The following is a 14738-nucleotide window of genomic DNA, read 5'->3' on the forward strand; positions in this document are numbered from 1 at the left end:
GTAATCCATATTTCCCAACAGCAGTGGAAATTATGAACCAGCTGCAGCCTTTCTCAGAAACAACAGTGCGAAAATGCCTCAGTTTTGAGGGAATGTGGTTCTGTGGCCTTTTTACTTAACTTACCAGGCCTGCAACCCTTGCAACCAAGAAGTAAACATCAGACATACCCAGTGGAAATGAGGTTCTGCAATATGAACTTACAAAATGACAAACTCGCTGCAGATGTGAAAGAGTATAATCTCTGAACATCTCACAGGGGTCTCAATATCTCCACTTACAAAGGTGAAGGTTCCCTTAGAAAAATTTTAAATTCAAAGATGCAGGGAGTTCAGAATCAACATGCTGGCATTCCAGAAAGCCATTTGAATGTTCTGTTAAGCCACAGAGAATTAAATTATTCCTTAAAGATCTGTTGTTCTTATGAATTCTGTGGCAGCTTCCTACTGCATGCTACTAAGCTAAATTTTAAGATTCTTTGAAGAATCTGAGGGAGGTTTGGGCCTTGTTTTTCGTGCTCCCCCCCCCCCTTATGCCCTAATATGATGAGATGTAAACGTATTTGACATAGGCATAAAAACAATGTGGACAATGTGATGCATCTTTAGAAACAGATTATAGAAAGGGGAACAATGTCTTCTATCCTGAGATGATATAATTAAGTTAACCCATTAAATTTTGAATTATTTCCGTAAAGGTTATTTTCTAAATAGGTGTATCTTTTTCAGATTATCACATTTCTTGTGTGTTCGGAACACAAGATAGGAGTTTAACTTCAAATGTTTTTCATGACTGTAATAACTGATATTGTTGCTGTTACATAAAACTTTTTCTATAATACTGTAAGGAAGTATGTTGCCAGTTTAAATAGCATGGAAAAGGGTGATTTAAAAAACAATTAAGGTGTGCAAGGAAAGATTCTCAGCAGTGCATCTGGCCAAATCAATCTAAATAGCTGCCGTATTTCTTCTTAGACTTAGAATAATGCTGAATTGTCAATTGTGTAGGAACTTAGGGTAAGATTGCGGTTGTTTCATACAGTGTATTCTGTACAATGAAAAGTTGCAAGGAAGACATCAGTTGTTGCCCATATATGATTAGGAGAATTGTTCTTAACCATTTGTGACCAAAACAATTCATTTTTATTGTCAAGACACAACCATAATAAACCCTACTACATTAAAAATAAAATTTTAACTTTATTCCAAATGTGTTTGTAATTCTAGTTGTAACTTTAATTTGAAGCTTTTCTTTTCTTTTCTTTTCTTTTTTTTTTTTTTTTTTTTGAGGAGTTTGTCTTTTGTATTGTTTTTCTTTTTTGGGGGGAAGGCTATAGGTATTACTTAACTTGCAACAATTTTTGATAAAACATTTGCCAAACAGCAGGCTATAACAAGTTGAAGCTTCTGTCAAGGGAAACGTTATATAATTTTTATTACTTTTTAAAACAGTGATTATTAGTGTTCAAAGACTAAAAGGTTATAAAGCTTTCTTGAAGATACTACACAAGAGACACCAGAATTTTCATGTTAAATGAGATGTGTATGTATGAATATAATATAGGTATACTGTATTATGATACACACACATGTAAGTTTGTATTTCCTTAATCATTTAAAATCTTATGATAAGAGAATAAATTTGTAGTAATTGGGATTAGAGTCTTTTCTGTGGGATAAAAATGATCCATCGAGTAAGTTTGTGTGGCCTACATGGTGTGAAATATTCATTTTAACAATATATTATGTATTTTCATAATTTCACATAAAATCTTAAAAGTAAGAATTTCTGTCATAAGTTTTAAAGCTGCTTCTAAATACACATTTGTGATGACCACGTGAGAGTGTACATACAGGCATTCATAGAATTATCTTAAGCTTCAGTCTAGTGATGTACTTCTGCACTGCTAATTTGTGACTGCTATTAGTGCAAATTGAATGTCCAGTGTAGCCTGTTCGTTTCCATTTTCTTATCTTTGTTGCATGTGTCTTAAGAATATTAGGGAGTATAAAGATCATTCATTATCAGTTATAAAAACTTTAACTTCACAGTGAAACCAGATTTTTCTTCTTACCACTCAACTGCAGAAATCCTACTACAAACTTCAGAAAAAATGAAAATGTGCATTTTTTTCTTAGATTATACTATAGCTGTATGCTGTAACTTTTACAGTGACTGAAAATATGGAATTTATTATAGCAATTAAAAGCGTATTAGGAAAAAAAAGTCATACAGTTAGCCTTGCAAACCCATCACATCCTGTCAATGAGTCAATTTTTCTGGTAATTCAAGATAGGTATATTGAGCGTGCTTATACTACTTCCTTTCATCATATGTTTTTTAGTTACATGCTGGACATATAAAATCATAACTTAGTTCTTTATTCAAAGAATTTAAATTAGTTCTATTGTAACGTGACCTACCGTACGCTTTTAAACTATGGTGTGACATCACGGATTAGTGGTTCAAAATTCTGAAAGTAGTACTTGCCTGATTCAAGGCAAAAAGAAAGAAAAATCATAATGATGACATCTATTAGCTGGAGTTCATTTTCTTGTGGAGACTAAGGAAATTCTAGAAATAGTCTTTTAATTTGATCAGAATAGTCCAGTCATAATAACTTTAAGTGAAATATCTAACCTGGTTGTTTAGCAAGTGTCTGCTACTGATAGTTTTTTTTTTTTTTTTTTTTTTTTTTTTTTAGTCTGGCCTGGACTAATATGCTTTCTAAAAGAATGGTGTATTCATTCTCCCAAAGAAATCATCAAGAATACATTACAGATGCTAGCGACAGCATAACCAGTGCTTCTAAGGAAATTGTTAAAAAGGAGTCCTTTTCTTTAAAGATATCTTTAAAGTATTAGTAGTGTGTATTGCATAGTCTCGGGTATTGGAGCAATTATGTATAGTTACTCTTGCTCCTTCTCACAGCCTAAGTTTAAAAAAAAAAGCTCCAGACTTCAGTATAGCTTCATCTGAAAGTCTCTAGTTTTTACACTGGACTTTTTTCAATGCAAACCTGTGGATGTAAGCGTAATAGAACAACTTGTATTCTGGCAACTATTCTGACTCATATGGATTTTTGGGGGAGAACAAAGATACAAGTCAATTAAAATGGTTCAGTAACAGAGAATTTCACTTTCCATCTTCTCTTTTCCTGCTGACTATGATCTGTTACAATGGGCACTGAATTTGATATGTTCAGGTAAAATAATCACTTAACAGAGGAAAAAATAATGAATTTTTATGCAAAAATTCAGCTAACTCTAAGATTGAATAAAATATTCTGAACAGCTTATTTACTTAAATTTCTGTTTTTCTAGAAGTCAACTTTGCTGTTACCACAACAACTGTAGATTAAACTTTGTAACTACAGCTTGGAGCAAGTCTGTGATGAGTAGTACAGTTACTTTTAGGGTAATGATCAGTTTCTTACTGCACAGATGAAATATTTTATTAATGAGAAAAATTGATCCAGAACATTTTAATGAGGCATTATTAAACTAGCATTCCCACATTTGTTTTCATCTTTTTTAGATTGGTTGACATATAACATTGTATTTCATCTCTTTCATATTGTAATTGCAATTATTGTCTGAAGACACTTAATATAATGCATTTATTTCATGTTTGGCTTCATCTCAGTCATTCTTGATATAACAAAATATTAAAATTTGCATATAACTTAACAAAAGTGTACGGTGACTGAAATAGTTTTCCTTCATTGGAAGTGTTATCGCATAGAGATTTCCAGAGTCCGTGGAAAATCTTCCTCTGACTGTTCTAGAGATACAAATGTATCACAGTTTTCATTGAATGGTTTTGCATCTTGCTTCTAGTAGGCAACTTGCTTTGAATTACTGTAATAGATGTGTTTGGGGAAATAAGATTGTTTATTATGTTGAAGTTTTTATAAGCTAAAGCCAAAAATGTTTTCATTGGGTGATAATAAGTATTATAGTTTCGGCTGGCATACTAACCTATTTTTGAGTCTTGTTTTCTAGATTGTCATAAAAGAAGGGACAGGGGAAGAAATGTCACTTTTATTTTTTTTTTCTCCTGCTTCTCAGACTGCTCCCTGAGTAGCTCTAATGTAGCTTAAGATAAGGCTTTCTTCTTTGTGTTGAAATGAATAAATGACCCTTTACTGGATATAGCTTTGATTTTATTAGTCTTGTGTGGATTCCTTTAAAGAAAAAAAAAATGCGGGTTTGAAAGCAGCTTACTAGAATGTACAGTGCTTTTGCATAGATACACTATACTATGATGTAGCAGTGAAAATGAAGTTACCTTAATCTTGCATTTTGACATTTAAATATTGAATTTCAAATTGTAGTGTAACTTGAATCTGTAGCCTTAATAAAATGTATTTTTTTCTTAACACCTTTTGAAAATTAAGTATTGCAAGATTATCCTGACAGAAGCGCTGGGTGATTGCTTGTAAAACAGTAAATGAGGAAGTAAGGGTATAATCATTTTTGGAAATACTTTTTTAAGCAAAATATAGAAACTCCAGCTGGCACACAAGTCTTTCTGAATTTGTTTAATTAGATGCATAAACTAGAATTTATGCTGGGAAATAGCAGGGATTGTGAAAAGGGAAATATTTTACGAATAAAACCACTAGATAAAAATAAGACCACAGGAGAACAAGTCAATTTAATAAGTAATGTACTGTATCCTATGTTTTTAATGTGAGGAAGATTACAGATTAAATTGGAAAGGTCTTGCTTAATAGCAAGACTGTGCCTAAAATAACCTTTCCTTCAATATGTGCTTGCCTAGCCCTTTTTGTAAGCTTCTATAAATTGAATGATGAAATAGGAATCACTCAAGTACCAGTTAAGCATTACTGATATTTCTGGTTTACATGATCACCTTTATTCTGTCGTGGAGGAAATTAGGATGTGGGTATCACACTAATTATTCTATTTTCCTAGCTTAAGATGAGATGATAGAACATGAAAATATAAATGCTTCAAAATATTAAATGTCATGTAAACATGAAATATGCAGCAAAGTGCAAAAAGAAAAGGCTGATATAGATATTAGCTCACTGTTTATGCATAAATATTTGAAGCATTTAATTTTTAAAAGTGATTTAATCAGAATTACACTGGCCATTGTAAAAGTGATTGGTTGTTTTTTGGTTTAGTTTTTCTTTGTTTAAGCAGCAGCTTGATTGGAGATGGGAAGTTTAGTACAGCAACACAGAATAAAGGTGGGGAAGAACTAGAGGTCTAAGTTCACACAAACCATTTTGCATATAAATCGTCATTGTTTTCTGCTAAGATCACCAGCTTACACTGTCTGCAGGCATCCCAACAATGCAGAACAATAAACATGAGTTGGATTAAATCTGTCTGAGATTTCTTTACTGCATAGTCACCTATTTGTGTTTTCTGGATGACACTAGTCAGTATTTGCCTTGCTATTTAAATGTTCTACCCCTTCTACGTCACTGGTGCAATTTGTTGCATATGCTGCCTTTCTGGTTTTTTGACTATCTACTGTTAGCTGTTTATACACATAAAAGCTATCTTTGTGACACAGTATTTTTATTCTTCTTATATATTTACATGTAATTATATATTTTTTGTATAATTTATTATTGATGCTTATATATTTTATATAATTTTATTATTGGTGCAGATGTTTCTGTTGGCCTGATTTTACTGGTATCAGGATGTATGACGAGCTTAAGAGCCAAGTAACCTTTCTTAATATGTGACTAGTTTCTAACTAAAAAGTCAAAATATCTACAGTTGCTTCATCTGCTTCATAACTTTATTAAAACCATAGAATTTTAGACAATGAAAGGTAGTTCAGTTCAGGAAGATACCTTAGACTGGCTCCTTCAAACTTTTTTTTCCCCCCCTCCTCTCTCTACACACTCAGAAATAATATTTCCTGTTCTGACTAAAATTCTTTCTTACCTGAGCTTACTGGTGATCATCTGCAATTTTCATTTAAACCTTCAGTCTGTTAACCTGACTACTTTCCAGTAAGCAGACTCTAAAAAGCAAACACACACACATGCTTTTATGTCTTTTCCACAATGAAATAATTATTCATTTGAGTATAACACTAAGCAAAAAGAAGCCTAAAATATATACCTGGGAATTCTAGGAGAGGAAGTGAGTTTCAGCACCAGTGAAAGAATAGTATTTCAGAGGTGGCTTTGCAGTGTCTTGCTTTCAGATATACACATACATGCTGTATGGTGTATGTAGTTCTGCAACTAAATATGTTAAACAATTTGTCACCTTTTAATTAGTCACTTTCTCGTTATGTATTAAGATTTTTAATTGAAAACATTCTTACAAAGCAGAAGACCTTTTTTTAAAAAAAAATGGTGTGGAAAATTGATTTTTTGACTGAATATTTAAATACAACTTATAAAACTTTCGTTTTCAGGGATTAGTTGATGTATCATTGTTTTCCCTGATATATATTTAAAAAATACCTACTTAAAGCATTATACAAGCTCTTGCTTTTACTTCTAAAGCTTCTTGGTTGAGTTTATCATTTTGTTTAAACAAATTCAGATTTGATTATATCAATATATTATATATTCTTAGTTTAAAGCATTTCATTGCAAAGCCCTAAGGAATATGAACTTGGCAAGTTTATGAAAATATTATGAAACATGTAGGGAAGGCTAAAGTTTTATGGTTTTAGGTTGCTAGCTCATGCATGTGTGGGAATTACAGGTTTTTGGGAGTTTTGTGTGGATTCAATATATTTGGTAGCTTTTATTAGTTAGAATATTTAGTAAGAAAAAACCAAATCCTTTCCTTTAGTTGGAAATACCAGTAACTGTGATTTTTTTTTTCTTTTTTCTTTTTGTCTTCTTGGATTAAGACTCAGCAGTCCTTGGGTTATGTTTTTCATTTGAAGATGCATCCTGTATAAAATGTCTGACTAATTAAATTGTGGATTTTGTGCAGTGTTTGATGTTCTGTTGATTCTGAAAAGGACCAGGCAAGCTGAGTACTCTTTTTGACAGGATCATTGTGAAGAAAGAAGTTCTAATTGCTAACACAATATGTAACTGTATAGCTTGTCTCTGATCTTCTGAGAGTTTATAGTGCCTTAAAGGTCCTCCTAGAACTCTAGCTCACTTATAACTCTCTTCAGTGCTATTATACCTGAATATCTTACTTTAATCTATTTCTCCTTGTTGCACTGTGTATGGTATAAAAGTACTGTTGTCAATTTTAAAGATGGGATATAGAGGCAGATAGGAGGCTGAATGACTTTCTCACAGGATGTCTGGGCAGATGAGACCATCTTGCAAGCTACTGTTAATGAACTGTCCTTTCTTACTGTACTCTCTAGAGTTTCTTAAGCTTATCTCTAACAAAAGCAAATGCAAAATAAACAAATGTAGCTCTGAAGAGGCATCCGCTAAGCCTCGATGTCTTTGTAATTTTTTTTCACTGTCACTTTCCTTTCCTGTATACTTCCTCTTTAACTATCACTTTTAAACTGGCATTAAAAAAGAGCAAAGTCTTCATTTGTTTCGTAAAGCAAAAGATTTGTGGTGCTGTAGAGACAGTATAGAAGAATGGTGCAATCTTTGTTGTAATAAAGTAAGTCTAACATTCTAGAAGATACATTAACTTCTAACTGAATCTTTTTTCATAAAAATTCACTGATTTATTTTTGAATTGTGGACATGATCTCATTAAAAGAACTAGAAATTTTGTGCCAGGCACTTGCCTTGCAAATCATGTTAGTATGCTTGAAGGCGTTCCCTTTACACATACCTCATCAGCAACCATTGATTGGCTCTTACCTATAGTACCCTGAAGATGCATGCAGTGGTTTTTGAACAGCATGCCACTAAATTGGAGCCATGCTGGAAAATAATGAAGAAATGCTATATGCCATTGAAGCTATAAAAATCTTTATAAGAAAAAACAATGGATACTGTATGAAAAAATACTTGTAAACCTGATTATAGTCACTGTCAGTTAATGCTTGCACAGGAATGTCTTCGTAGGTTGAATTACAGATAGAACTGATTTGCATGATTGATTAAACAAATTCTACAAACCTAGTGTTACATCAGTACTTGTATTGGCTGTTACTTTTTATGTTGTTAGAGTAAATACTAGAGTAGAAAGCTGTAGTAAATTTAGGCCTGTATTACTAGTACTACAGTTTCAAAGGGAGTAACAGTAGCATTCTTCGAGATCAGTTTATGCTGCTATACTAAGATACTTTGAAAACTTATCTCATAAATGTTTCTCATAATTGTAGGATGAGACTCTTCTTTTGACTCTTTGAATGTGTAAAGCATCTGCTGTGTGGGAGGGAAGAAATGTAAGCATGTCGGGGTAACGCTCTTTCTGTAAAATTATATTTGTGAACCACAGTCTTTGTATAAACAATTTACGTGCAGTTACTTTTATCATTTTAACATTGATGGAAACCAGTGATTTTTATTTACCTTACCACATCTGTATTGCTCAACACTTACAATATGAAATTGAATTTATTTTCTATAATGTTTCATGATAATGGCTGAGGATGTTACTTTGTAGCAGTCAAGCTACGTGGGAGGACCTTTAGAAAATACATCTCTGAATTTTTTCCTCTTGTTGTAACACAGCATTAAATTATGATAATTAGGGAAAAAATATTGATTGTGGTTTGCCTATAAAGAACAGAAAACTTTTGCATAAGTACTTGGGAAATTCTTATCTTAAAAGCCTGTTGATGATGGACCACCTTTGCAGGACTTCTTCCTTGGGATCTGTTTCTGCTTCTGTTGCTTTAGCTGGCAAGCACTTAAGAGCTGTGATTAGATTTTGTGTGTGCGTGATGAGTGTTTTGTTTTGGGGGTTTTTTAGATATAAATGGTAGGAAAATGGTTTTGCTGTAACAATGTTTCAGATTATTTTTGTATGATGCTTTGAAAGAACACTTTTCCACTAGAATGTGAAAGAGTTCATGTCTCAAGCATGTGTCTGTGGGAGGTGAATGCCCTGGCTATGTGCCTGCCATCATTCTTCATCTGTTCAGACACTTCATTAACACCATCTGTGCATCCTCACTCCCTTACGGTGAGGACACTGAGAATGGACCACGCCAGCTGGTCAGTTCCTTCCAATCAGTATCAGTCTTCATGAGGAAAAACTGGAGAAAGATTATTTTTTTTGTTTTTTTGGAAGCTGTTGGTAAGAAGTAACAAGTGAATGCGTATCAGCAGTTCTGCACTGTGCTTTGTGCATACGCCAGGTGCCCTGAAATTACTTCATGGTAGTTTGTCGCTACTACCCACTCACAGCCTCCATCAGGAGATAAAATACTTTGATGTTGAGTGTAGGATTGTGTGTGATTTTTTGTTTGTTTTATTTTTAATCACTCCAGTGGGACAGGAACCACTGTCCAAGTGCTAGCTAGCTGAAATCCAAGTGGCACTGGCTGTTGACTTTCTGCATGAGTTGTTTTTTTTTTTTCCTCATTAGATTAGTATTTGATAAAGGTATAATTTACTGGAGTTGGAATGCAGGCTGTGTCTGTTGCTTTCTGTAGTTAGCTGCTAGTAAAAATTTTGTCAGCAACAAATTTTGGGTTGTTTGCATATGAGATTATATGTTTTCTGGCTCAGATGCCTAGCTTGAGAGGAGAGGTCAGGTTATCAAGGAAAAACTTTCCCTGTCCTTTCAAGATCAGATGCTTGCTGACCATGGAGCTGCAGATACAGAGCCTCGAAGGGGATTACCTTAGTGTAATCGCAGTTCTTAGAGAATGGAGTGTGTAGATCCCATCAGCTATTTCATTTCTGCTGCCACTTCAGGAATTTTACTGCCTATGTTCTAGGTGGTGGCTGAGAATGGTTACTTACAGCTGTTTTGCTTCTGTTGCTGCCAAAAGAAATTGTGATGATGTGCAAGATCTCACAGGGCCCATAACTGAAATCATTCTGGATTCCTGTACAGAGGACCTATCTGCAGCAGAAGTGAGCATATATGTTCTGTATGTCTCGGTAAATTTCTTAAATAGGCAGAAGACTCTAGGTTCTCTGTTGGAGCACAGCACTTGTAAAATCTGTCTTCTGTTTCTTGGAGCTGAAATGGTTTGAGTTTTTCAACAAATAATCTGCTGGAAAATTTTCACCTAGCTCAAGCTATAAAGGTACTTGTTTCCTATTCAGTGTTTAATGCATCTGTGAAAGGAGGAAGATAAAATATTCTGGAAGATACTGAATATTTGTTACAGTATTGTTCTGATTTCACAAAACATTTAGGCATATATTGACTCTTTAAGTCTGCGCTCATGGTTATTTACTTAATCTAAGAATATATCTAAATGTTTTGTTCAAGCAGATCCTATTGTTGTAACAGAAGTTAAAAATACATTTAACAATTTTACGTCTCCATGACACTGTTTATAAATTATCTTTACAGTTTCTTGGAGTGTCAGTTTACTTTAAAATGTTAAACAAACAACCCTTCCCTGCATTTCACTATGTGAATGGGATGCAAAAAAAATGGGGGGGGGGAAGTAAGAAATGGAAATGCCTGGCACAGCTTTTGTTGCCACCTCTTGTTCTGCCCTAGTTCCTGCCTATCCCAATAACGATACTAGATATTTGCTTGGTCTTTAAACTGCTAATTTTGGTATTTTAACAGGCAACAACAGAGAGACCTTTTATACAGAAGCTATTTCGACCAATTGCTTCAGGAGGACAGCTGCATACTTTGGGAGATCTCCTAAAAGATGTGTGTCCTAGTGCTATTATCCCTGAAGGTACTGTAAAGATAACTTTTGTCCAATAAATAATTTTTCTTGTTCTTTTATATAGGGCTTTATGGAGGCAGAAGTATGCCTCAGTACCAGAAGTTCAGAGTTCACTCCTTTCTGGCCCTTCGTTGTGCTTACATATCATTGCAGTGTTCGGAGAGGACAAGATTGAGTCCTTATGCACTCCTGAAAAATTCATCTTTGAAAGTTTTGTTTTAAAACTCATGTACACACAGTTATGAAAATAATCGTTTTGTTTTCTGCAGTTTTAACAAGTAGTTTGGAGGAAAAGTCAACAAAAAAAAAGTAAATTATCTTTAATTTTGTATTGTATAAAATTTTCATATATAAAATTCTAAAATGGGTTGAAATTGAGATATTTTCAGAAGGTATTTTTTTTCCTATATATATATTGAACCTTTAAGAATGTGCCAGAAAGGAAAGAGGTTGTTACAAGTATGTAATAGTTTATATGCAGTTGCTAACAAGTATTGTAGGATTAAGTACCAGTTTGTTCATGTAGCATCATATCGTTTCATATAGTAGCATTTTTTGATCAACACTTACTTGTATGGGTAAGTGTTTCTGGGTTTTATCTGAGCCTCAGAGTTTACAGCTGTTGGAACGCTCCTTTGATTTACTTTTTTGGTGGGATAAATATGGAAGTTACATACTCTGGCAAACTGAGATCAAAACCATTTAGTGTTAAATATTTTTCATCTTGTTCTTGCTATTGTGTCTTACCAATAGCTGTAAATGATGTTTTCTTTCAGTAAATAAATGTTATTTAAGAAAGGATATTCTAGAGGAGGTCTTAGTACAGATTTCATGGGTTTAATAACATCACCTTCTGATAAGAGAGCAGTAAATTTGAAATTGATGTAAAAAAATCAGTAATATGTAGTTTTACACAACAGTTACATTGTTCAAAATCAGGTAGTTATTGATTTCTGAGGTATGGCTATCTTAAACTGACTTGTATCTCAAAATATTTTTCTTACTATTTTTTTAACCACTGTTGAATCCTTATTAACACATAGAAACAGTAATTTCTAAAAAAAAAAAAATATAAAAAAAAAAGTAAGGAGGAAAAAAAAAGTGTTGCTAGCTATGCAGGAACACCTAAAAAGGAACGCCTTTTTCCTAGAATAACTCCAAATTTTGGAGCATAATGTTACAAATAGATTTGAATGTTAGCACAAGGAGATTTAACAATTCCTTAACTATACTGAAGTATTTAGGTTTCAGAATCTCACAAACACCAGTGAAAAGGGAATTTAAAAGTATGAATTAGAAATGATGATTCATTTTGACTTGGAATGTAGTCAGGAACACAAGTTGAATGAAAAACTTAAACTATTAATGCAAAAGTTATTCTAGGATAGAATAGATGACAATTTTTACATGGATTTACTAAAGCTGCAGGTGGGGAATGTATAATCTTAAAGCATAAATATTGCATCATGGACTGCAAATTAGTGATTTTTTTTTTCAAAGTGTGAATGTAATATGATTTTTTATGAGTGCCAGTTGCATGACAATTTCCACTAATAGATCATATTTTCAGTTGTTGACAAGCATGCCAAACTTTAATAGCAGGATAGAAATTTTCTATGCCAATTGTTTCATTTTTGTTAAAGGCTTTTTTTATATAAATATATATATATATATATATGTATGTATGTGTATGTATGTATATTCATGCACTGTTCAGTTTTGGGGGGTAAAGACTACTTGAAGAAAAAGAAACCATAATAGTTACTATTCCTACACTTAGAGATTTGAAATTTGGCTGAAGAATTTGTTTGTGTTGGAGCATACATATCTGTTCCTATTTAAATCTGCTTAAATTTGCCTTAGTTTTTATCCTTAGGGTTCTACCGAGCAAACTGGAAACTTGGAATTTAGTAAATCTGACTCCTTGCACAGACATGAGCTATCTGGGATTCAGCAGAATCTTTCCTGCATTGTGGCTTTGGATTGTTCTTCTCATGTCCTCATTTTTTTTTCCCACTAGGTAACAGAAAGCTAAATGTCTTGTGTGAGCTAAGTACAGTACATATTGTATAAATTTATGCGGAGATGTGGGGAGTATGATACAAGGATCCTATAGAGGAGGGGTGGGGGGGGAGAAGGCTGACTAGACAAGTAATTTGGGAGCAAATGACAGATTTGGAAGTTATTAAATGTGATAGGGAGAGTGATTATAAACTATGGGGAAGGATGAAAGAGCTTGAGGCAAAAGCCAAAAAGTGACATAATAGCTGTGAACACCAGGACGGAGAAAGTGGAATAGGAGTCAATAAAAGACTGAAGGGGTAGAGAAGGATATGGCAAGTGGATCTCTACTGAAAGGCATCCGAGAAAGAATGGCACTTGAATTCTGGCTGGAGAAGTGATTTAGGTGGTCTAGAGACCAGTTTGGAGAAACAAATTGAAACAAAGGTTGGGAGGAAGAGCAGTTTGTGCTTGCAGAGCAAGGAGATGAGAGTGTATATAGATGGTCAGATGTGGGACTGGGGAAGATCTGTGCAGGGCTTGCTGTACTAGGAGACTGTGTCTCAGACAGAGGTACAAAGTGGAGAATGAAGTATGGCAATATGGAAAGAAGAAAACACCTAGGAGACAGATTATGAAGAAACGGAACTAGGACAAAATGGAGGGATGAGGAAAAAGGGGTTAGCTTTATAGAAAATGATCCAAAAAGCAGATGCAACAAGAGCAGTGATTCCTAGTGCTGAGGAATGTGTACAGGTAAGGTCAATGCACAGAACAGGTGTGAAGGGCAGCAGTGGTTTAGACCTGACCACTTCACTCCATCCTATTCTGTTCAGTAGAGATGCAAGATAGCCATTTAGTGATGGAGGCGACCTAAGAGGTAAAGAGCAATCTACTCATCTTAGCCCATTCAGAAAAGGTGATTGGGGGAGGTCAACAGGGAGAGAAAGAACAGAAGAGCCTGATTCGTTTGAGTGATCTTTTCTGTCCAGTCAGCAGATGCTTCTCGTATGTGCTTCAGTTCAGTGTCATCTCTGTACCTTTGACTTCTGATGGTTGTCCCTGTAATTTTCTTGAGCTTACGTATCACTGGAATGAAATACGGTCTTCAATGACTATCAACCTGAAATGCCATTCATTCTCAGTAACATAAATCTTTCATCTTTCTTTAAGCCTTTTTGGCCTTGGCATTGTTTCTCTCCATCCTGTGCTCCCTCTTCTCCTATGCCCTCAAGACTTATCACCACACAGTTTTTTTTAGTATATCTCATTCAGTCTGGTCATCTTAAAATTAGGGCTGGTTTAAAAAAACAAAATACAAAAAAACAAACAAAAAGGCCCCTCACCACTAATAAGAAAAAAAACCCACATCATAATACGCTCCTTCATGCAGTATCTCCTCACTTTCTAGGGATATTCTCCCAATACCGTATCAGTCGCTGTAAGTGTCTTCCCATTCTAAGAGAAGAGCAAGCTTTGATTGCTCTCTTGCTTGTCTTAATCCACTCTGTCATTTGCTATTTGAATGTAACAGATGCACCATATTAAGTGCTCATGCTTTAATACAGCTTTGAGGTACAAAAAAACCCTCAAAAAATGCTAGCTCACCAGATTGTGGTAGTGCCATTTTTGAGGTTTGCCTATAGAAATGTTAGCAACCGTAACTAGGACATACTTCTCCCTTTTCCAGCAGCTGGAATGGACTCCTGAGACTGCAGAACCTCAGCATTTTTGTGCTGCTAAAGTCTCCATGAAACCCACTCAATCAACCCATTTCCTCTCTGATGCTGGTCCACTGAGAGATTAACAAGCTACTGCTGTCAACAGATGCTCTATTAGCTCAACATGCAGAGGAGAGCTAAGTGTTTCTACCCAGTTTATGGGCATATGAGAATTTAATTTGTTAGCATTTCTGTGAACCTGGGAAACTGTGCACAGATGTTTTTCTTTTAACGCAGTTATTCATTTGAAGTTGAATACTTGA

The 14738-nt window shown here is 34.3% G+C and overlaps 1 protein-coding gene across 2 annotated transcripts in view; it reads left to right on the plus strand.

The window, feature by feature from the left end:
* Window positions 1-14738, plus strand: part of ATG5 (autophagy related 5) — an 81522-nt gene that overhangs the window by 43721 nt on the left and 23063 nt on the right. For both annotated transcript variants that reach the window (XM_062572691.1, XM_062572692.1), the window contains exon 7: window positions 10645-10762. In XM_062572691.1, coding sequence (XP_062428675.1) covers window positions 10645-10762 — 118 coding nt within the window. The remainder of the gene's footprint in view (window positions 1-10644; window positions 10763-14738) is intronic.

Source organism: Rhea pennata, chromosome 3 (assembly GCF_028389875.1).
Source record: "Rhea pennata isolate bPtePen1 chromosome 3, bPtePen1.pri, whole genome shotgun sequence".
NCBI classification, from domain to species: Eukaryota; Metazoa; Chordata; class Aves; order Rheiformes; family Rheidae; genus Rhea; species Rhea pennata.